Source organism: Cydia fagiglandana, chromosome Z, assembly GCF_963556715.1.
Source record: "Cydia fagiglandana chromosome Z, ilCydFagi1.1, whole genome shotgun sequence".
Taxonomy (NCBI): Eukaryota; Metazoa; Arthropoda; class Insecta; order Lepidoptera; family Tortricidae; genus Cydia; species Cydia fagiglandana.
The window spans coordinates 24,893,547-24,917,784 of NC_085959.1; the positions used below are offsets into that span (position 1 = coordinate 24,893,547).

At 37.9% G+C, this 24,238-nt stretch overlaps 3 protein-coding genes across 3 annotated transcripts; 1 reads left to right on the forward strand and 2 right to left on the reverse strand.

Moving 5' to 3' along the window:
• Window positions 1–3,000: 3,000 nt before the first annotated feature.
• LOC134678447 (uncharacterized) lies at window positions 3,001–6,799 on the reverse strand. The gene is made up of 2 exons (XM_063537021.1): window positions 5,712–6,799; window positions 3,001–5,438 (listed from the first exon to the last, which is right to left on the reverse strand). Exon 2 carries the CDS (start codon window positions 5,127–5,129, stop codon window positions 3,912–3,914), a length of 1,218 nt encoding a protein of 405 aa, XP_063393091.1. The 5' UTR covers window positions 5,130–5,438; window positions 5,712–6,799; the 3' UTR covers window positions 3,001–3,911.
• Window positions 6,800–6,972: 173 nt separating this feature from the next.
• On the reverse strand, window positions 6,973–8,314 carry LOC134678961 (WD repeat and HMG-box DNA-binding protein 1-like). Its single transcript, XM_063537719.1, has 3 exons — window positions 8,113–8,314; window positions 7,634–7,847; window positions 6,973–7,293 (listed from the first exon to the last, which is right to left on the reverse strand). The coding sequence occupies exons 1-3, from the start codon at window positions 8,189–8,191 to the stop codon at window positions 7,068–7,070; spliced, it is 519 nt and encodes a 172-aa protein (XP_063393789.1). The 5' UTR covers window positions 8,192–8,314; the 3' UTR covers window positions 6,973–7,067.
• Window positions 8,315–19,411: 11,097 nt separating this feature from the next.
• LOC134679415 (pre-rRNA-processing protein TSR2 homolog) lies at window positions 19,412–24,214 on the forward strand. The gene is made up of 4 exons (XM_063538312.1): window positions 19,412–19,595; window positions 19,678–19,813; window positions 22,101–22,240; window positions 22,488–24,214. Exons 1-4 carry the CDS (start codon window positions 19,491–19,493, stop codon window positions 22,659–22,661), a joined length of 555 nt encoding a protein of 184 aa, XP_063394382.1. The 5' UTR covers window positions 19,412–19,490; the 3' UTR covers window positions 22,662–24,214.
• Window positions 24,215–24,238: the final 24 nt, after the last annotated feature.

Sequence of the window (24,238 nt, forward strand, 5' to 3'; positions counted from 1 at the left end):
AGCCTTAAACCGAATTAGGAACGTACATTGTGCTAACACACCAAATACATGTCAATATTGCCAACACAAAAAAAACAACGCTAGGGCTTGCCACTACTGACGTACCTACTGTTTATCGATATCGATAAATGTGCGATACATGCTGCTGTACTGTACTACTGTAACAGCAAATTTTGAGTATCACTAGGATAAATAAAAAAAACGAAAAAAAAATTAACATATTAAAAATACGATACAGATAGTTTGTATTTACGTAGGCATCTTAGTTATTACAATACGCGTATGTTATGAACGTAAATAAAGCTACAATCTACTTTTAAAGCACTCCTGCAAACACTGAGCCTTGCCTGTGAAGGTTGTGAACTCAAACTTCCAAAAAACGGGAATAAATTACTGTCAGGCTTATTTACATTGATTTGTAGATCAGATGTTCAGAGGTAGGAGTTTTATATTATAATTATTAATCAATAAATTAAATAACAGTAATAGATCAAAAGACCATGCTTCAAAGAGGAAACAATAAATAAAACAAAGAAAACACAGATAGCACTTAATGCGATAACACAATACAAACAGACTTTGCAAAAGCGGACCCCCGGCGTTATGACATTTTACACTTCCAACCTGGAGCATAGGTCCCGCTCTTGCGACTCCACTCTGGCCGGCCAGTCAAGGCAAGCACAAAGGCGAGGGCCAGATGAAAGTGCCCTCTGGAATAGGGGTCCGCGGTGTCGCCACTCACCGTCAGCTCGCCACAAGCTGCCCCCGCGGGTTAATTATGATTATTATTATTAATCTTTCGCAATACTTTTCGTAAACACTTATGGCGGTCAGCAAAATGTTATCAACAACAAGTTACGAAAAGTACTATTGTAATAAATGATAACAAGTTATTTTTTTAAATAATTTTATTTGATCTTTCAAAATAATATTTACTAGAGTCTGGCTACTAAAATTTTACACAAATGATTGGCGGGAAATACAGTATGACATCGAGTATAATTAAGTTTTAAGCGTTTTAAGACTCGTTTTATGATTAATAATATATAAAATTCGTGATAATTTAAATCAGAATTGGGAGCAATGTTGCTGTAGAAAAATGTTTTTATTTTTATTACTCGCAACTTTTTCTCAGAGGCCAACGCACACATAGAAGCTTCAGGCGCAGACATGCGCAATTATTTGGGGACATAACTTTCTTAGGAAGTGAGCAGGCCTTGAACTCCCGTCTCTTAAAACGTAGTTGTTATATTCTCTTCTCCTCCACACTCGTGCGCGAATCGCGGCGCGAAGCCGCGAATACGAGTGTGGCGTCGATTTTCGCGGACAGCAAAATCGACTCCACACTCGCGTTCGCGGCATCGCCCGCGATTCACGCGCATAGTCTGGAGGGGGCTTAAAGATAAAGCTTCAATTTGAAATCAAACGTCGATAAAGCGTCGATAGTTCTAGATTTAAGTCAGTGCAGCGATTTTGATAGCCCACGCAGTGCAAGTGTTATTTACACATAATCATTTCATAGTATTTTGACGTTTAAAATGACACTTGCACTGCGTGGGCTATCAAAATCGCTGCAAACTTTTCTCGGTCTGACTCTAGTTATGACATTGACATTAGTTATAAATTTACATATTTTGTAGTCACTGTAAATTTACCCTGCCATTTATCGACACACGACTAAAACTCAAAATAAACACGTATAATCAAAATAGTGTAAATAAATTATTTTATTATTTTATATCATTGACCCATGTTCACTCACTGATATCTATGAGTTATATTGTTAAATATGAAACGGTGTCGTCACGCCATCTAGCCGAGCATAGGCCAAAGGTGTGTGCGCCATCTATCCGAGAATGACTTTTTCTTGATTTCCGAGGCACGTTTTTTTCTTAAGGCCCCAGTACACAATGGGCCATCGCCGGCCACTCCAAGGGACGCAGCCTTGCGGTAGAATGAGATAACAATATCACTTGCTCCCTCTAACGCATAAATGCGTCCCTTGGAGTGGCCGGCGATGGCCCATTGTGTACTGGGGCCTTTAGACTTTATTCATCTTTTGGTACTAGATAGAGTCTGTGCGGAAAGAGAAGAGTCGTAGATTGATTGGATTCCATCATGATTCCATCAGTGGATTCCATGCATTTCACGACTCTTCTCTTTCCGCACCAAGGCCTATTGACTTCCTTGGAATGACGTGACCCTTCATAATTGTACATGTGTGCTCCGTTTCTAGACCTGTATTGCCAGTAATTACCATAAAAATATTTTACTACAGCAACATTGCTAGAACTGGCTTTGTCTATACGATTTCTAGGAACAAATCCAATTATTTTATCAAATATATATTGATTTGTATTTTATGAAGTAGTCAAAGTCATATGTAAATTATTATTTATTTTTTGAAATATGTAAATTATTATCTATTTCAGTTTGTCTTTGTCTATGTTCATAAAATCTATGAAGGGTAGACGTGCCTCTACCCTCCTTGATAAAATTTAAAAAAAATCTTTGTCAATAGGCCTCTTTGATAGGCCTTGATTTGAGTCTGGCCGGTAAGAACATAGACAAGACAAAAGTCTGTAATGTCAATGCTGTCATTTAAGTCACTGAGCATATAATCACTACGTTTTAAGAGTCGGCACTTTCGAACAAGCCTTAAACCGAATTATGAACGTACATTGTGCCAACACACCAAATACATGTCAATATTGCCAACACAAAAAAAAACAACACTAGGGCTTGCCACTACTGGCGTACCTACTCTTTATCGATATCGATAAATGTGCGATACAGTCGCCATCAGATATATCGGAGCGGCCGAGGTGCTCAAAAATATCTGAACACGCACCTAGCGCCATGACAATAGAGGCGTGTTCAGATATTTGTGAGCACTTTGGCCGCTTCGATATATCTGATGGCGACTGTACATGCTGCTGTACTGTACTATAGTAACAGTAAATTTTGAGTATCACTAGGATTAATAAAATAAAAGCAAAATATAAAAATAATTTTATTTAACATATTAAAGATATGATACAGATAGTTTATTATTACAATACGCTTATGTTATGAACGTAAAATTTGTATGGGGTTAAAGTTTTCTTTTGAGCTACGAATTTGAAACTTCGTTAAAAGATATATTATTTAAATACAAGAAAACTAATTTCAGCGTTTTTGAAAATTCAACCTCTAAAGTGATGAAAAAGGGGTTGAAAGTTTGTATGGATATCAAACATTTTTTCGAGTGTTGGACTTGAATCTTTGTATTTAGGAATATTATTAGAAGACAGGAAAAGTAATTTCAGCGTTTTGTAAAATTCATCCCCTAACAGGGTTAAAAAGGGGTTGAAAGTATGAATCCATTACAAATGGTTTTGAAACTTCTTAGAAAGGCATAATAGCCGATTGCAAAAAAAAGTGATTGCAACGTTTTTGGAATTTCAACCCCTAAGGAGGTTAAAAAGGGGATGGAAGTTTGTCTGCGGGTGCAAATTTTATTTTAAGCAAGGAACTTGACACTTTGTAAAAACGTTTTAAATTAAAATACAAGAAAACTCATTTCAGCATTTATGAAAATTCATCCCCTAAGGTGGTGAAAAAGGGGTTGAAAGTTTGTATGGAGATCAGATATTTAGTGAGTGCGGAATGCGGAACTTGAATCTTTGTATAAGGGCATAGATACCTATTATGAGAATACAAGAAAAGTAATTTCAGCAACCAACATCAAAATCCACTTGACTTAAAACTTCATACAACTTGCTAAAAAATGTCAACATTGCTTGGATATGAAAATTATAGGTACTAAAGATGTAAAATGTTGAAGATAAGATTCCACGCGGACGAAGTCGCGGTGTTGCCCGCGACTTCGTCCGCGTGGAATTGATATTGCATACTCGTTATTACATATATTATTTTGCAGCGCTTCTTAGTTGAGCTATCTTTGCAGCGTTCGCAGAAATTTCTTCTGTTTTAATAATATCCGAATTTAATATTTGGCACTGTCTTCTAATTAAGATTTTGGTCACAAGCCAAAATAATTGTTTTTTCATGAAATCCTCATGTTCCTTACATGTCCACCAGGTTATGTTAATGTTTGCCGCAAAGAGTGTGCAAAACATTTGCCCGACATTTTCTTCATATAATAAATGACTATTTTTTTCAAAATAGTTTTTCGCTTCCTCAATTGTACGACACAGCTGGATAGATGGGTACGTTAATGATTTCTTTTCTTGCCACCACTCCCGCAAGCTTATAAATTTATACATTGGGTGATCTGTAACATCTTCCAGTTTCAGCAAATTAGAACACATTTGACAGCTTACGTTCTTCAACAGTCTATAAGCTATGTAACCGCTTAAATATACAATAGGTTGATTTTCTATGTCTGTTAAATCTGTTTCAATTTGCTCCTCTAATTCATTTTCAGGTATCATTAAAACAGGATATTCTTCTTCTTCATTGGTAGTCATTGATGTGAGTTTCTCATCACCATCAACATCATGTTGGCATAATGGATTGACAAGCAATAACTTGTTCAAATCTTCTTCGCAATTAGATCCTCGGTTATGTGGTGCATTCATTCCAGAAATATGAATTGATTTCAATGCACTTACAAAATGTGTGCAGGTAGGATTTCGATTTGTAGGGCTATTCTGTCGTATAAGTCCGAATAGGTTTTCAAGAGCGTCTTGATTCAGTGAGCGTAAATTCAAATAGTTAAATCCTTGATCCTTACAATAACACCAGATATCTTTAAGCGAATTTATGGTTACAATATAACCTTCCACGCATCTGACTCTTTTTAATCTTAACCTGCTATCTGATTTCATGAACTCCATTGACTTCAGCTTTTTCAAAAAACTATTCCAGATTTCTATGTGATTGGTTTTACGAGACACATTTTGTCTTCGTCCCTTTATTACATCTTTTGGGTTTGATGGGCCATTAGTAGAATCAAATAAATTATTAAGGTCCCGTACTACCTCGGATGTTTGTGCCACTTCTTTTCCGTACTCTGTGTCTTCATATTTTTCTGCAATCATCTTTAGAATAGCTGCGAAAGTATTACTTAGAGTTTGAGCGGCATATTTCACTTTCATTTTATGTTTTTGTTTTGGATCTAGCATTACAGAAGATACTTTATGAAAGTACAGCAGAAATTTTGTTAATTAAATTCCATCGCTTGCCTCTAGGTTTCCGGGCTTGATTTTTCAGAGAGTCTGATACAACATTTTTCAGAAAATCGGAATCTAATTTGTCCAAATCGATGGATGTTTTTGAGAGTGATGATAACAAACACTGTGTTCGCTGCAACTTTTTTACAAGTTTTTTTTTTCGTGGAGTCATTTCTATGTTGCTGTAGCCATATTTTGGCGGTGTTCCTCGTATACAATCTGTGGTTTTATTCGTTTTTACCCTTGAAGTCGAAGCATCATCTAAAACAAAATGATTTGTTAATAATAATTATGATTAGTAACAAATTGTTCATCACTACATAGTATAAAACAAAGTCGCTTCCCGCTGCCTGTCTGTATGTATGCTTAGATCTCTAAAATTACGTAAGCCCCCATTCGCACGGGAGCTTTTTCAACACGCGTTAAAAAGCGGCCAAGTGCGAGTCGGACTCACCCATGAAGGGTTCCGTAGCAGCAAGTAACATAATAAAATTGCGGTTTACGATTTATGACGTGTTAAAAAAAAATACTTACCAGACCTGTCTCTGCGTGCCCATTGGCGTGAACAGCCGCAGCAACCTCGCGTTAGTCGCACACGCGACGACGTCGCTGCCCGCCGTGACGCACAGGATCTCCTCGGTATCGGGCATGGAAACGCTCCACTCCTTGCTGCTGCCGACCAGCGATATGCATACTAGTTTGCTGTAAGATATAGATATTTTTTTAATAGATTAGCTATTGCGTAGTCTATCTATAATAATCACCATTAAAATCTTGTGCATGTCTTATTCAACATAGGAGTTGGCATTACACACAATTCGATGTTCCGGAAAGGTCATACATAATAAAGGATTTGATTGTATAATCATCTTTTTGAAAGTTGCAAGCCTAACTCTGGTACCACCTTTTTTTTAATACCAGCACTTGTAGTCTGTATCTTTAGGTATTTAAATAAAAGTAAACAAACAATTTTTACATTTTCGGGTAGTTATAAGATTTATTGGTTAACCAACCAAATGCAAAACCGCCTAGATATGTCACCAAACGACCTGACTTTAACCTACGTTATTTGATCGTGTAATGTTTTCATCCAACCTCAACTGGCTTACTTAAGAAGCCATTTGAGGGTAGATTTTGTTTCATCATCATCATCATCATCATCTCAGCCATAAGACGTCCACTGCTGAACATAGGCCTCCCCCTTGGACCTCCATTCGTACCGGTTGGAAGTGACCCGCATCCAGCGTCTTTCGGCGGCCTCTTGATCGCGGCAAGCTGTGATTGGTCAGTTTCATTATAGTTGACTAAACAGAATCGATATGAATATTATAGTTGAGTTGGGAGCCCATACATTAAAAATACCCAATTGAAGTTTGGTATAAGAAATCTTAATTCAAGAATTATAGTCGACGAGTACAAAAAAAAGTTTTTATTGCACCATTAAAAGATTATTTGCATAAATCTGATTTGTCACAATTAGTTATAGAAATACCCATTAGCAAGGAAAATTCACCCTCATCTTCGCAAATCATTCATAATTATTAACCTTGAGATGAATGCATAGTGTTTCCCATTTTATGTATTCTTAAGGAAAATAACAACTAATTCAACTTAGGTATGCATTATATAATTTTTATAGACGTTTTTTTAACGTTATTAAAATGATATACATGGTGGCTAAAATATAACTGCATTCCCGTTGCCAGGCAGGTTTGGTATTATACTGAACAACTTTTACTATGGGGACAACACCGAAATGGCGAAAAAGAAAAGGGTGTTTCATACATTTTGGCTGGTTCATTTTCTATGGAAGGATAAGTAATTTTTTCACCATTAACCTAGTGTCAAATTGTACTGGTAAATAACCATGGTAACTCCAGGTTTAACCGGTTAACCCCGGGTTGGCGGAATGATACAAATGGGCCTAACTAACCTAGACGTTTCACAGGCCAACACCAGCACGCTCGCAGACAGGCTGGCCATGGTGTGATTCAGGTAGTTGTTGAGATTGATCCCGTGGTGGAGGTTGGTGTCGTGGAACTCTACGTCAATGGTCGACTCGCCGTTCTCCTGCGTGTGGCATCGGACTATGCCGATGTCGTTCCAGCACATGTATCTGGAATGGTAAAAACCATATGCAGTTAACAACATAATTTTAAGCTTTATAATAAATTAAAGGTTTTTTGAAGTACAATGAGCTGCGAATTTGCGTGGAGAAATTATGAATGAATTCATTCATAGTCGCCATGCACTTTTGCGGCTGATGGTACAAGGTGGTGAGTAACTTTGTGAACGCGAATCTAATTTGTATGTGCCGTGCCGCGACACGGGTCTTGACTCGTCTTCCTCTCTCACTGTCCCCAACCCTAGCGTTTCATTCTTGAGCTTCTCTAGTGATATAGCGTTGTCATCATCACCATTGTAGTATCTTAGATATATATTAACAGTTCTCGTACCTATGTTCAAGGTGTCCCGGGGTCGCAGAAAGCTGGAACGGCGCCTGCGGCGGCACCGTGGTCGCCGCCGGCTCGTGCCGCGACACGGGTCTTGACTCGTCTTCGTCTCTCACTGTCCCCAACCCTAGCGTTTCATTCTTGAGCTTCTCTAGCGATATCGCGTTGTCATCGTCGTCACTGTTATAGTTTTCGATCAAATTGTCCAAGTCATTACCTGAAATAAGAAATCATTAGTATTAAAACGTGAAGCCATCAGGTTGGCTGTTAATAAGGACAATTTTGTAACTGGGTCCACTTCTTTATTCCCTGATAGTTTTGCTCAATTTGGTGATTTATAATTATATACATTCGGCGACAGACAGAAAGAGATGGCGGCAAATTGTCAAAGGGAAGCTGTTCCCTAGAAGTGGCCACGACCCTCGGTGATGAGGAAACCGATGCAAGGAGGCGGAAGGAGGAGTTTATAATTATAAACCTACCATCATCAGCTCTCTCCACCATTTCAACATCGTCAGGCGCATCAGCATCAGCCTTGCTGTCCTTGCCATAGCAATTCATCAGTGCACCCAGCTGCCCGGACACATCGCAATACGCCAACACACCATTTCCTGAAAGATAAATAGTTTAGATACATACCAGTGGCGGCGCGTCCATAAAAGCCGATTCCCATCGGCTTGCCTGTTTTTGGACGTTTGAGCAGAGTTGTAAAGGAATATGTAAGCCAAATTAGCCCCAGCTTGCCTATGAATATGTTTGACGCGCCGCCACTGATACATACAATACAGGATACACAGAGACTTATTGGTCTAAGAAAAAAAACAGACCTACTTCAAATTCGACTGCTGAGTTAGATGGCGCTCCGGCTCAATACATTATGGGGTACAATAAAACAGATGATGATGATGATGATGATGATGAACGTACTAATTGTACGCATTAACCCCCTTATCCATAAACGCTTACTAAAGTTGACAAGCTGATAATAGTTTGTCCATTTCCATCATACTAATATACGTCAGAAAGGGACAAACGATTATTATCGGCTTGTGAACTTTAGTAAACGTTTATGAATAAGGGGGTAAGTCGTGGACAGACGCAAATGTATATGCAGCATAACTGTTAATTAGCTCACCACCCTTACAAATATGTATGGAATGTATGTCTACTAAAAGCATAGTAAATATAAGTTTTATATACCTTTAGTAGTAGTAGTAGTAAAACACTTTATTGTACAAAAAACAAAACAAAACAGGAAAAATAACATTCGTCATTAGTACAAAGGCGAACTTATCCCTTTAAGGGATCTCTTCCAGTAAACCTTTGAGCAATTGAGGGAGAATTGGAGACGGTAGACATCCATACTGTAGGATTGCGGTAGACGGTTGTAAAGTAGAAACAATTGCTTCATAAGTCAGAAACGCGCATGTGACACCCTTAATATAGCAACATCCATAGATTACGAAAACCACTTAGCGTTGCTTGTTAGTCTCTATAGGCTACGGTGGCCAAAATCGAGAAAACAACTGTCTAAAAATTTAATTTAGCGCGGAGCAATTACCAGGACCTCATGAGTTACGAGAAGGCGTTAAGAGCGCTATTACATTTCGGGGTTGAGCGAGTTTAGGTATTTTACGCGCTGCGGCAGGCCGTGCGTGCTCAGTATGCCGATTCCTTCTACCACACTCGCACTACAATGATGGATTAAACATTCTTGATCCTTCGCGAAGCATATTGAAATCAACCATAACAACACTAACTGTACTTAACTTTTAAAGTCCTAAAACTGTTATTTGGTAAGTACGAAAATACTAAATGCAGTGCAAATGTACATAGGGGCTGTTCATAAATTACGTCATCTATTTTTGACGATTTTTGACCGGGGCCCCACCCCTCAAATCATCCAAAACTCATGCTTCGGATGACTCTGTTTCCTCCTACGTCATGCTACATCATCCGATCTCCAGACCCCCCCCCCCTCCTTCCATTTGAAACGACGTAATTTATTAATAGCCCCATACTCGTACTTATGAAGGTATATTACTCGAAAGAAATTATAGGTACTCGCTTATTTACATGTTTCGTCATTGCATTTGGTACCAATAGGTTGTAAAGTTTGTATCAACGAGGGTTTAAAAACGAACTGGTATGACCACATTCCGGCTCCATCATCAGACCTTGAGTACTATCTTGTGTCAAAGATCTTGTTGAGACAAATCAAACGAGCCCAAACACGAAGTGGTTTAGTTGCATGGTTGATTGGTACCGGTGACCACCTTCCGGCTCCATCATCAGACCTTGAGTACTATCTATCTTGTGTCAAAGATCTTGTTGAGACGAATAAAACGAGCCTAAACACGAAGTGGTTTAGTTGCATGGTTGATTGGTACCGGTGACCACCTTCCGGCTCCATCATCAGACCCTGAGTACTATCTTGTGTCAAAGATCTTGTTGAGACGAGCAAATGAGCAACTTCATGTCTTCATTTCATGATATTAACGCATACATTTCGAAGTATGTTTGAGAAAATAACAATTTTTTCTCAAACATGCAATGAAATGTCGTCGCTCCGGGCGTTATATCAGGCTTCGAAGTATCACGTTTACGCTACGTCTTACGTAGGCGAACAACGCGCGAACGCGGCGCGGCGCGGCGCGGCGAAATCAATCCTTTGATGCCCATAGAAGTGTCCTACGTAAGCGATCTCGTTGCGAACGCGGTGCGGCGCGATTTGCACGCGAATGTCAGGCGGCGCGGCGCGGCGCGGCGCGACGGCGGCCGCTTTCGCCGCGCCGCGCCGCGCCGCGTTCGCGCGTTGTTCGCCTACGTAAGACGTAGCGTTAGGGCGGAGCAACTCCAGAGAACTGTAAAGGAATTTCATACAAAATTGAACGCCTATACTGCAAAACGTAATTCAAGACCAAAAAAAGTATGACAATGTTGCCACTGCAATAATTTGTTTGTAAAATTGTAAATTCCTTTTGATAAATAATCATGTTAAGATAATTTATTCATTAGTAATTTTACTCCTACTATTTAAAAAAGTACTTTTAGTTACTTATTTGTACATAAATACAAGACGCGCTAGTAAAAAAGTGGCAACATTTCTTACTTTTTTTGGTCTTGAATTACGTTATCTAGAGCGGCTACCGCGAAAACCGAAATTCGCAAATTGCGGGGATCTTTCTCTTTTACTCCAACGAAGGCGTAATTAGAGTGACAGAGAAAAATCCCCGCAATTTGCGAACTTCGATTTTCGCGGTTATAGCCCAGTTTAGGCGGCCGGGAAGTAATAATTAAAGTATTATTTTAATCTTTTACCTTCTAGTTTGCGTTTTTGTCCTGAGACTCCTCCAGCAGAAACTACTGTAACATAACATTATTAAATTATGTACTTGCCTTTATTCAGTTTAAGAATAAAAAGCGGCAAAGTGCGAGTCAGACTCGCCCATGAAGGGTTCCGTACCAGCGAGTAACATAATAAAATTGCGGTTTACGATTTATGACGTATTAAAAAAAAATACTTACCAGGCCTCGCTCAAACCAATTTTCGGTGGAAGTTTGCATGGTAATGTACATCATTTTTTTTTAGATTTATCATTCACTTATTTTAAAAGTTACAGGGGGGGGGGGACACACATTTTACCACTTTGTAAGTGTCTCTCGCGCAAACTATTCAGTTTATAAAAAAATGATATTAGAAACCTCAATATCATTTTTGAAGACCTATCCATAGACACCCCACCCGTATGGGTATGATGAAAGAAAAATTTTTGTGTTTCAGTTCTAAGTAGGTATGGGGAACCCCCAAAATTTATTGTTTTTTTGTGTGAAAATCTTAATGCGGTTCACAGAATACATCTACTTACCAAGTTTCAAGAGTTCTTACAGTTTCGGAAAAAAGTGGCTGTAACATACACGGACAGACAGACGGACAGACAGACGGACAGACAGACGGACAGACAGACGGACAGACAGACGGACAGACATGACGAACCTATAAGGGTTCCGTTTTTTGCCATTTGGCTACGGAACCCTAAAAAAAGGTAGCAAATTATGAATACTAATAAAATTTTAATACCTATTTCTGAATGATGTGGTGTCATTTTATCAGAAATCTCGTAAGTTGAGGTCGATGGCACACTGTTTGGGTCATAACCCTTATTTCGTTTTGAATTTGTGGAATCATCATCTTCACCTTAAACAAGGTTGTAAAATTACGTTATATTCAATTCAAACGAAAGTCAAAAAATAAAAATATAATTAAAGTATTATTTTTATCTTTTACCTCCTAGTTTGCGTTTTTGTCCTGAGACACTTCCAGCAGAAACCACTGTAAAGCCCGCTCCACACTCGTGCGCGAATCGCGGCGCGAAGCCGCGAACGCGAGTCTGGAGTCGATTTCGCATATCAGCGAACTAGACTCCACACTCGCGTTCGCGGCTTCGCCCGCGATTCACGCGCATAGTCTGGAGGGCGCTTAACATAATCAAACATTTTAATTTACTTGCCTGATTTTAGTTAAAGAAAAGCGGCCAAGTGCGAGTCGGACTCGGCCATGAAGGGTTCCGTACCAGCAAGTAACATAATACAATAGCGGTTTACGATTTGGTAATGGTAATGTACATCATATATATTTTTTAGATTTATCATTCTCTTATTTTGGAAGTGTCTCTCGCGGCTCGCGCAAACTATTCAGTTTAGAAAAAAATGATATTAGAAACCTCAATATCAATAGACACCCCACACCCATATGTTGATGAAAAAAAAATTTTTGAGTTTCAGTTCTAAGTATGGGGAACCCCCAAAATGTATTGTTTTTTTTTTCTATTTTTGTGTGAAAATCTTAATGCGGTTCACAGAATATATCAACTTACCAAGTTTCAACAGTATAGTTCTTATAGTTTCGGAAAAAAGTGGCTGTGACATACGGACGGACGGACAGACAGACAGACATACAGACAGACAGACAGGTATGGCGAATTCATAAGGGTTCCGTTTTTTTTGCCATTTGGCTACGGAACCCTAAAAACCGGGCAAGTGCGAGTCGGACTCGCGCACGAAGGATTCCGTACCATAAAGCAAAAAAAAATGGAAAAAATTCAAAAACAAAACGGTCACCCATCCAAGTACTGACCACCCCGCGTTGCTTAACTTTGGCCGTTTGTTTTTGCTTTTTTTTTGTTTTTTTTTTGCATTATGGTACGGAACCCTTTGTGCTCGAGTCCGATTCGCACTTGCCCGGTTTTTAAAACTCTGGAACAATAGGGAATGACGATAGAATTTTGTCCGAGAGGGGCGCCTTGAGATTTAGGCTTGGTACCGCATTCCTTTTTAGCCTGTTTCCATTTTTGTTGAAGGCAGTTGGAAGAAAATGATCTCCACAAATAAATTTATTTTCGTTTAATCTTTGTATGGGTAAATATACCAAATCTTCGTTGCCGGTCAACTTTACCCATAATCGACATCTGAAATAAAGGGATTATCGACAAGTTGTTCGCACACTATTCGTGTCCTTAGGTTACCTAGTTTTTTACAAGAAGAACCTATTCACAGAATGTTTTCGTTTTAATCAAGGATTGTAAACGATAAAAACTGCTCCAAACTAATTAAATTAGTATCTGGTAACGACTCAAAATGAAAATATCGCATAAAACATCAGTTTATCGACCTGTTGGGGTCAAGCGGAAATCTCGCCAAAAATATATCAGAAGTTAATCTTCTTACACGCCTGACCCCACAAACTTCACATTTTCGCAAAGATTTGCCCCCCATTTAAGTAAAAGAGAAAGTTATTTTGTCTTATACTCAAAAATAATCACTTAATATTACCGCTGTCACGAAAATTTTAAATGACGGTTGACGTTTTACCGATCATACCAACCTAAAGAAAAGTAAGTATAATACGACTAAGTTGAAAGCAAGTATGGTATGTGCTACCAAAATGCAACAACAGTCATTTTAATTCGATAAGATTATTTCTATGCCTCAATGTTGGTAACAAGTACGTTCATAGTTTATCATAGTATGGGGTGTCGATGGGCTGATTTAAGTCATTTAACGCCAAAAATATAAATTTTCATATAAAACGATTTATTCACTTGAAATATATTTATTTACCTATTAATTTAAAAATAAAAACTATTCATATGAACGAGCAACATATCTAAATGCGTCTTCGCACAGACTTAGTTAAATTTAATACGTTGTCTTCCTTCCTTGCTGTATTATGTATCCGGCAATGGCGACTTCATCCACAATTCTTATCCGGATTATGAAAAGCCCTAATGTGTGTGTGGAAACCGTTGTAGTAAACCAGAAACAGCGATAATTTCAAGGTAAGAAATATATCAATTTTTAAATAAAAATGAGCGTAGGTACTAATTACCAAATTCAAATATAATAATTTAATCTTACTATCCCCGTAAGTAAACCTCTCATTGTTTACGAGTAAGCTGGTAAATTTAGACCTTAGGAATTAGCGACGTTAGTAATTTTATTAGGAAGTTATATTATATTGTTTAATTTGTGACTATTTTGTTTTAGAAAGTGAATCATGGCTTGAGCTTGAGATAATAATATAATCCTGGCCCGTCATATGATTTCTTGGAAAAAGCTCAAAGGGCACGTATCTGCTGCATATACAGACTAGTTTTCCGGTGACCAAGAACGCTGCGTGGAGCTGTGGAGCAGAAATGTCCGATAACCGGATAGATGTAATAACAACTTGTAACCATTTGCCATATCAATGTATGTATTCATATGTATTGCTCCTAACATATATACAGTAATCCTAACCCCGGCTACTCACGTAACGATAAATCGTTGCGATAAAACTGTGTTTCCGACTGTGCAGATAAATCGAACCGTGTGTATGTCGATTATCGTAACGATTTGTCATACACACGGTTCGATTTATCTGCACAGTCGGACTGCACAGTTTTATCGCAACGATTTATCGTTACGTGAGTAGCCGGGGTAATAGGAATGAAAATATTTATATCTTAATAATACGTAACTTTTTGTAACCTTTTATATTTGACGAATTTTTAAATATAGTACCTAATCATTATCTTATAACGTATTTCTTTATTTATTTGTGATATGCTAATTTAAGAGCCCAACAACGTGCACACTAGCACCACTGCTAAAATAAATAATCGTGATTATTTAAGTTAAATTTAAATTTTACAGGTATTTAAAAAAGGGGCCGCTACTGACTGTATTGTGTATTTAAGTACCTTTTGAATACATCAAACTAGTTTTTATGTTGCTGGATTCGTCAATCTATGAGCTCAAAACAAAAACGGCCGTTTTAGTTTTGAACGGGTAGGTTGACGAATGCAGTAACATAAAAATTAGTTTAATGTATTCAGCAGTGGCGCTAGTGTGCACGTTGATGGGCTCTTAAAAACCTGACCCCAACAAAAAATAAAATAATACAAAAAGAAATTCCCTCTCCGGGATTCGAACCCAGGACCATAAGCATCCTGAACTGGATTACTGCCAATACCCGCTAGGGGCGCTAGGCTAAACGGGTTGTCAATTCTAATTACTATGGTATCCTACCGAGCGCTAGTAGTATAAACGAACTTTTGAAGGGGACATTTTTTTGTATGGAGTTATCGTTCTTCTCCTAGTGAGTATTATATTCTTTGTTCCGCACACTCTAGCAAAGAGAATATCATCATCATCATTGGCCACAGCATCTTGACAGATGATTGTTGCAGCGACAGTTTATTGAGAAGAGGTCTGTGCGCCGTCGGAGACCGGGGGTGCGGCACACCTTTTCCTATGGCTGTAAAGTCCAATCGCAGCACGACACTTCCTGCCACAAAGATCGCAGGTGAAACGCGAATCCGTTGATGGTTCCTGTGAAGCCCGAAGTCTTTTCTGCTTTAAATCATCGAGCCAGACTTCATCATGCTTCGCTATGCCGTCATGTAAGAGGTTACGCCACTCCGCTCTTTTAAGGGCTTCCGTTTCCCAGGTGTTCGGGTCGATGCCAAAGGACAACATGTCCCGCTTGCAGGAATCCTTAAAGCGAAGCAACGGGCGTCCGACTGGACGTTTGGCGTATGCAATTTCACTCAGCATCACTGCCCGGGGAAGTCTATCTGAGTCCATACGTAAAACATGGCCCAGCCACCGCAGCCTTCTCTGTTTTAGGGTAGCAGTGATACTACAACAGCCAACAAGGTCGAGAACCCTTTCGTTTGTCATACGATCCCTCCAGGTGACTCCGAGGATCGTACGGAGGCAGCGCATGTGGAAAGCATTTAAGCGGCGCTCTTGTTTGGTGTAGGTTGTCCATGTTTCAGATGCATACAGGAGGATACTTAGGACGCATGTTTTATATACTAGGATCTTGGTAGAGAGCTTCAGCTTGTTATTATTCCAGACTCGAGCTTGAAGCTTTCCAAAGTTGGCCGCAGCTCTACCAATCCGTGTATCAATCTCTCGATCATTGCACAACTTGCTGGTGGTAGTCGATCCAAGATAACAAAAGTTCTCGACTACTTCAAGAGTATCGTCACCAAGCATGATACTGGGCATGTGATCCGTGCCTTGAACGAGAACCACAGTCTTTTTACTGTTTACAGTCATTCCAAAAAGTTGGCAGGCATTGTTAAATTTTGTTAGCAGATCTTGGAGCCCATACTCTGTGTTAGCGACCAATGCAGCATCATCTGCATATAGGAGTTCTCTGGCCAACAGGTGGCATCTGTTTTTCTTTGATTTTAACAGACGGATGTTGAAAAGGCGCCCGTCTTTCCTTGTATGCAGATGAACTCCTACATCACATTCTTTAAAGGCCACCAAGAGAAGAACAGAAAAGAAGATACCAAAAAGGGTGGGAGCAAGAACGCATCCCTGTCTTTTAAGAGACGGCACCACTACGTTTTAAGAGACGGGAGTTCCATATTTTGACTTGATATTCTGAGTAGTATGGAACGTGCACTAGAATCCTGTACCAATAGGACAGAAATTATGACAGCTTGATGACAACAGCTGTGGACGGCACTGCTGCCAACATGAGCGACAAAAAGGGATGTGTTGAACATACTGTTAGACATTTTTATCGATAAGGATAATTTAAAAAAAATGCGTTGCTTTTCGATTAATTATGATTATTATTATTAATCTTTCGCAATACCTTTCGTAAACACTATTTTTTTATTAGAAGTTACGAAAAGTATTATTGTAATAAATGATAACAAGTTTTCTTTTTAATTAATTTTATTTAAACTTTCAAAATAATATTTACTAGAGTTGGCTACTGAAATTTTACACAAATGATTGCTCGTAGAGTTGCTAGTGCCCATGCCCACAGTTGCTGTTACCGCAGTCGACTTTGAAGGCTCTGTAATACATACACGAAAGTATTGTTGTTAGACCACGGACATAATGTATTAATCTAAAAGGTACTATACGGAACCATTAAATTATTATTCCAGTACTATAAACGAGAAAGTGTAATATCAGGCCATATAATGATAATATAGTAAATATTTTGAATTGTATTAAAATTAGAGTGAGTTTTCACTTGGTTAAAATAATCGTTTTGCAGTTATTAACACAGATGGAACAGCATTTCTTTTTAATTGGGTCTTTTTTTTCTTAAAGTCTCGGAGTTGAAAATGTTTCCCACAAACATATTTTAATTCGTGCAGCTTTTCGATAGGCACATAGGCCAAATCTTCATTACCGGTCACTTGAACCCATCTTTTACACCTGGTAAGGAGCAACTTTTTTCAATATTAATAGAAACCTGGTATTATACTCGGATTATTGTAGTCAGGTTAAGGTAAACAGCTTGTTTATGCTCGTCTCCTTTTATATATATATGGCAAGGAAAACCAAAACATAATAAGAACTGGTCAGAAAAAATATCGATATTATCTGGGTACCGCACTAACTTTTACAATAATATTATTTTATTCCAGAATTTCTTTTAAATTCAACAGAAACATGCGTTATGTGTTTTATGTAGAAAAACAAATAGATTTTTGAACTTACTTCTCTTCATCCAATGGAAATTTAGCCATAAATGTTCGTTTTTCACCACCAACACGACCGGTCCTCATACCACAAATCTCAAATGTTTTGTAGCGCATATTTGCTTCACATCACATGATCACATAATTCACGGGCTCTAACAAAATTTTGGTCGTAACTATTACGTAAAATTAGTTAAATTTACAAATATAAACTCAAAAATGCACGATTTGAATGAAGATGAAATAAGCCCGGCAAACAGTAAACAATTAGTACAGTCATTATATCCAAAAAACCGACCCTACCCGTGAATAATTAGTTCTTGGATTTTTTTTTCGTAGGTCCCTCGGGGAGGTCACTGGGAGTGTAAATTCAAAAAGTAGGCTTAATCAGGCTCCTGCGTATATTTGAAAAATGGTTTTTTTCTAAAGAAACGGTTTTTCTTCAATAACTCGGCCATTTTTGATTTTACAGTAAAACCGTAAGGACAAAAACTGTAGGAAATTTGATTCTCTACAAGTTAGTCCAGTCATTATATCCAAAAAACCGACCCTTCCCATGAATAATCAGTTCTTGGATTTTTTTTTCGTACGTCCCTCGGGGGAATCACTGGGAGTGTAAATTCAAAAAGTAGATTAAATCAGGGTCCTGTGTATATTCCAAAAACGGTTTTTCTTGAATAACTCGGTCATTTTTGATTTTACAGTAAAACCGTGAGGACAAAAATTGTTCAGAATTTGATTCTCTACAACTTCGTTTCCCTTCATTTATGCCGTAAAGCGTGGAACATAGGAGATAATGATAATATTTTGAATTTGTCGCGTTTTTCAGGTTTAATTTCTAAAATATCGATTTTGGGGGAAAGAAGGTGTGAACCAAAATTGTTCAGAATTTGATTCTCTACAAGTTTAGTCCTCTTCATTTATGTCGTTAAGTTGAAAATAAACGAGATGTTGAAAATATTTTGAATTTGTCGTTTTTTTTCAAATTTTATTTCCAAACTATCGATCCTAGATGAAAAATTGTGAGGACCAAACTTGTAGAGAATCAAATTTTCCAAAATTATTGTCCTCACGGTTTTACTGTAAAATCAAAAATGACCGAGTTATTCAAGAAAAACCGTTTTTGGAATATACACAGGACCCTGATTCAGTCTACTTTTTGAATTTACACTCCCAGTGATTCCCCCGAGGGACGTACAAAAAAAAATCCAAGAACTGATTATTCACGGGAAAGGTCGGTTTTTTGGATATAATGACTGGACTAACTTGTAGAGAATCAAATTTCCTACAGTTTTTGTCCTTACGGTTTTACTGTAAAATCAAAAATGGCCGAGTTATTGAAGCAAAACCGTTTATTTGGAAAAAAAACATTTTTTGAATATACGCAGGAGCCTGATAAAGCCTACTTTTTGAATTTACACTCCCAGTGACCCCCCCGAGGGACCTACGAAAAAAAAATCCAAGAACTAATTATTCACGGGTCAAAATCTATAATGACTGTACTAAATGACGGATGACGGACAATGGCGGATGTGTAGGTGAGTGAGAAAGGGATGCCGCTGTTAGAGCGAGATATAAATATCCGCCATAGCAGCTAGCGTAAGGTTCATACAACGTTTTTTATAAGGGGACTTGCGCCAGACTGCACTCTAGTTTTTAGTTGAAAACATTTAAGCCATGGATATATGTTTGAGCTGATGGCCGAATTGCCAATACTCTAAGTAAAAAAAAAAAAAACAACTTGCTGTCAAGTCGACAGATCAACTTTCAATTCATGTTATTGATGTCTTATCTTTCTATTATTATACAGTTCTAATAAAAAATATATCATCATATGAATCTTATTAAAAATTTCGAACATGTTGTATGACCAGTTTAAGCCACTTGTAGATCTCGTACTGAACAATTGGACAGCATTACAGTTGGCAGTAGAACAGGGCATGGGTGCACCGGGTGGTGAAAAGGTTTTTAACTTAATTGATTACGTGATATAAACATAATTTTTGGAAAATAATATTTTATTCATGAGCATGACTTCTTTTCCAGACTGCCCAACTAATGTCAGTTTACGTCGCCCGGTACTGCGTCGAAAACATAGTAGATATTGAAAATGTGACTGAAGTATTGGAAGACTTGATGGACGAAGAGTTCGAAACTGTCTGCCATGATAATTCACCCAAAGGTATTGGTTTAGCACTGAGTTTATTTCATAACGTTTCATTAATCTATACTAGACATAGGCCGAATATGGAGTTTGCCGAATACATCGACATAATGTATATCTCAGGACTGGCCTTACGGTAGGGTTGCCATACGTCCCGGTACGCCGGGACATGTCCTGGTTTGAAGCATGATGTCCCGGTGTCCCGGCCCATAAGCAAATTGTCCCGGTTTATAAATCATAGTTATTTAGTAGGGGGCATTGAGACAGACAGACGGCCGGCAGTCAACAAAGTGATCCTATTTGGGCTCCGTTTTTTTCCTTTTGAAGTACGAAATCCTAAAATTATCTCGAAAAAATTTCGCGCTCGCTTCGCTCGCGTTTTCATTTAGGTACCAACATTATTTGTGACAGTCAAGTTGAAATTAGGTACACATATATTATGTCAATCTATAACCCGAAAACGGACATGTAACGTAAATAAAATGAATTTTAAACATAGGGGGCACTTATTGGGGGGTAAATGAGACACTTAATAAACTAAGTTTTGCAAACTATATGGTGTTATATATCAAGTGATAGAGCTGTGGGTGTCAATCTATAACCCGAAAACGGACATGTAACGTAAATAAAATGAATTTTAAACATAGGGGGCACTTATTGGGGGGTAAATGAGACACTTAATAAACTAAGTTTTGCAAACTATATGGTGTTATATATCAAGTGATAGAGCTGTGGGAATCTCAAATATATTTTATTAATAATTTTAAGATTAATAGTTTAGAAGTAATTTAAGTAAATAGACAAAAAATTACCACTTCCTCTTTATCTCCGAAACTACTAAAATTAAAAAAAAAAAACTAAATAGTTCCTTACCTATAGATGACAGAAAAAACTACTAGAAATATGCAGTCAAGCGTGCGTCGGACTTATTACTTAGTTTTTGATCGTCCCTTACGGGTCTTTTTTAAACATTTCACTCACGTTTCACATCAAAATATACATTGTTGAAAATTGTGTAATGTACGGAACCCTCTTGGAAGGCCAGTCAGACTCGCAGTTGGCCGGTTTTCGTTAAATGTCCCGGTCTGAGCCCCCACACTTATGGCAACCCTACCTCACGGGCAATGCATGAATGCGGCATGAATGGGGCCAGTACAGCGGTGTGACACCACTACAACGCGATTGGTTGATGAGTTCGCATCCCGCGCGCGATTGGTCACAACTAGTTGCATTAGACTGCACAATTGGCTCGAATTTGTGAGTGACACTGCTGAACCAGTACCTACCATTTTTAGTGCCCGTAAGACCCGTCCTGAGTAGGGAATGCAAATCGGTTATTTTTTGTATGGAAATAACCGCGGTTTCGGTTAAAAACCGATTATTTCCATACAAAAAATAACCGATTTGCTTTCCCTAGTCCTGAGATATATATTGTATGTCAATGGCTTCAGAAAGTTCTTGGTTCATGACCGACACATGCCTAATTTTTTTTATACATGCCTAATAAAATTGGATCACATGCACATTTAGGATCATGCCTAGATACATACAGGTGCATATAATATGATTTCTACTATAGTGAAATAACATACATAGGTATTTGTAAAATTTAAATGGTGGCAGAATTCACGTCCCATGCCTCCTGGATAAAAAAAATTGCAGGATACAGGATTATGAACAGTAATAGAATATTAATTTCTAACAAGCAGAAACATCTGCGAACAATGATATTAAGGAGCATTCCATGAAATTGTCTACCGTTGTCCCGTACAAACGCGAATTTTCTGAAGATTTAAAGGTATAAGAGTTTCCTTTTCTATGACAAATGGTCAAAAATATGCACAGAAATATAATCGCCTGCTTTAAATGTCGAAAAAAAAGTTGCAACACAGGAAATAAAATGCGTTTGTACGGGACAGCCCGTGGAATGCTCCTTAAGCTAAGAATAAATTTAAAAGTGAATAAATTTTACTGTCTTGGGTGAGACTTAAACTTACAGCCTCTGGATTGATACTTAATTATATACAAACATTATTTCTGGATCCCATAGGGTAGCTACCAATCACTGTTCACTGAAAGTAATAGTAACATAGGGTGAATTTTAATCATTAAGTATGTAGTGCACCTATCAGGTGACAAAAAATGGATTACATGGTAGAGTCTGTGCAGAAAGAGAAACGTTGTGAAATGTATGGGGCCTAATACATGCCATGACTCTTCTGTTTCCAAACAGACTCTAGTTGTTAATCATATTTCCCTTGTAAAGTTGGATTTGTGATAAAATAATTTAATACTATAATTACAGAAGTGGCAACATTACTCCTGCAGTACCTGGCACTGCTCAAAGAGGGTAGACAAGAAGAACTTCAAGCAAGAGTTGCTGCTATGCCTGCCTGTCGAAAATGGCTAAATCAGCCAGCTTGTTGTAAATCTATTCCACCACAGGTGAGAAAAGGATCATTTTAACTTAATATTGTAATGGTGGGCCACTATCACATTGGGTAACTGTTATGATAGATGTACCGTTATTATTGATAAATAATTACGTGAGGGGTTTTTGAGGATTTTTCCCCTCCCCCTGGTGAGATTTCATGAAATTTGACCCTGTGTCTCTCCCACCCCCCAAATAACACATATACAGTCTGGGCTTGTCGCAATGGTATGAAATGTTTCAAAGACTTACTTTTTATAGAGTCACGGTAATCCGGATGATGACACTACTAGTAGCAGTGATGAAGATAACCTTTCAAACAGACCATTGAATAGCAAAGGATCTTCAGTAAATTACAACACCGAACGTGAACCAGTGGATAAAGAGAAAGAACCAGTTCGGACCATAGTGAGAACACGAAAAAAAAGGGAGTAAGCAGGAAACTATCTTGGATGTTAAGTTTGCATAGGTAATATAAAACAATGGCTAGTCTTCTTATCTGTAGAAATTAAATTTATTTATTTTATTTAGTGTAAGTTTAGGTGGGGCTATAAAACCCGCGGACACAAAGGTATTTACATTTACCCTTTTCATAAACGCGCTTCAAACCTCAATCCTTTGACTTTATCTGTCATTTTGACTTATGTATTAGTAAGAAAAAGATAAAACATAATTTAACTAAATCATGAAAGAATTATGAAAGGGATAGTCTTTACTAGAGATGCAACGGATAGTTGTTTGGCCGGATACCGGATACCGGATATTCGGCCTATACCTCGGCCGGATACCCGGTATCCGACCGCCGAATATTCGGCTAGCGGAACTATACCTACATTTCGATTTTTCAGGCGCGCATTCTGCAGGTTTGACCTGTTTCCTAGTAAACGTTCGCGCGGACCCATTTCTAGGTACGAAATGAGTGCGCGTGCAAGGTAGTGGAATGAATTGTTTTAAAATAATAAACAGGTACGAATATGACCCTGTCGGTTTCTTAAATCCAGTTGGTTTACTCCGAAATCAAGCAATGATACTATCCGGTATCCGGCCGGATAGTAGGTGACTTTCCGGTCTCCGGCCGGATAGTAGGTGACTTTCCGGTATCCGGCCGGATAGTAAAATAATGGCCGGGTAGGCCGGATACCGGATATCCGGTGCATCTCTAGTCTTTACTCCGAAATCATAACAGATAGAATGATTTGGTATTAAAGTGCGCCCTTAGGTCATGCAACTCCTGAATATGGCTATGGATTTAGAAATCCGATCTTTTAGCTCCACCGTATACTACTAACGAATATAAGTAGGTAATATAATACCTTAGGTACTGAACCACTATTAAACATAGAGGCCGGTCCCCTATTCCTATTTGCAGAAGTCTTGATTCATCCAAACAGGGTAACAGCAATTACAGTGTTTTATGTAGAAATTAATTCATTCTTAATTATTATTGTATAAGTGACATTGAATTTGTTCTAAAATCATACAGTTTAATTCATTTATTGAAGCATTTATGGTATTTAGCACGATTCCAATGCGTTGGGCATTAACCTTTCTGACACTAGCTGTATAGCTAATAGGATAACTTAAGATTTTTTTTCTATATGTTGCAATGCGTTTTGAGTAAGTACCTAACTATGTATTATAATTTTATATGTAAGTAATCGAGTACAATATTTTAACTACTTTTAATACAAAATAATAAGCGCCAAAATAGGCAAATTTGCCCAGAAGATTACAATGTTGTCCTATAAACAAATAAACCTTCCAGTATAATTATGTAAAACATAAATAAATGAAATTTTCTTATAGTATTATAAAGATAGCTTTTCATAGAAACTAATGAATTAAATTGTCTGAATAAAGCAATTTGACAAAATAATTCTTTTTTTATAGATCATTTGCTAAAAAAGGAACCAATAAAACTAAGTTTTGGTCACGATATGGATGAAATAAATTAGGTAACTACCTAAATAATGAAATTTTATTTTTTAAAATAATAATAGGTAAATGTTAAA

Bases quoted from the DNA above. Each gene is read 5' to 3' on its own strand.
- LOC134679415 (XM_063538312.1), top strand. From the start codon at position 19,491: ATGTTGTATGACCAGTTTAAGCCACTTGTAGATCTCGTACTGAACAAT. The intron at 19,596-19,677 runs GTTTTTAACTTA...CTTCTTTTCCAG, and splicing joins GTGCACCGGGTGGTGAAAAG to ACTGCCCAACTAATGTCAGT. The intron at 22,241-22,487 runs GTGAGAAAAGGA...TACTTTTTATAG, and splicing joins GTAAATCTATTCCACCACAG to AGTCACGGTAATCCGGATGA.
- LOC134678961 (XM_063537719.1), bottom strand. From the start codon at position 8,191: ATGAATTGCTATGGCAAGGACAGCAAGGCTGATGCTGATGCGCCTGAC. The intron at 7,848-8,112 runs GTAGGTTTATAA...TTCTTATTTCAG, and splicing joins GGTGGAGAGAGCTGATGATG to GTAATGACTTGGACAATTTG. The intron at 7,294-7,633 runs GTACGAGAACTG...TTACCATTCCAG, and splicing joins CCGGGACACCTTGAACATAG to ATACATGTGCTGGAACGACA.
- LOC134678447 (XM_063537021.1), bottom strand. From the start codon at position 5,129: ATGCTAGATCCAAAACAAAAACATAAAATGAAAGTGAAATATGCCGCT.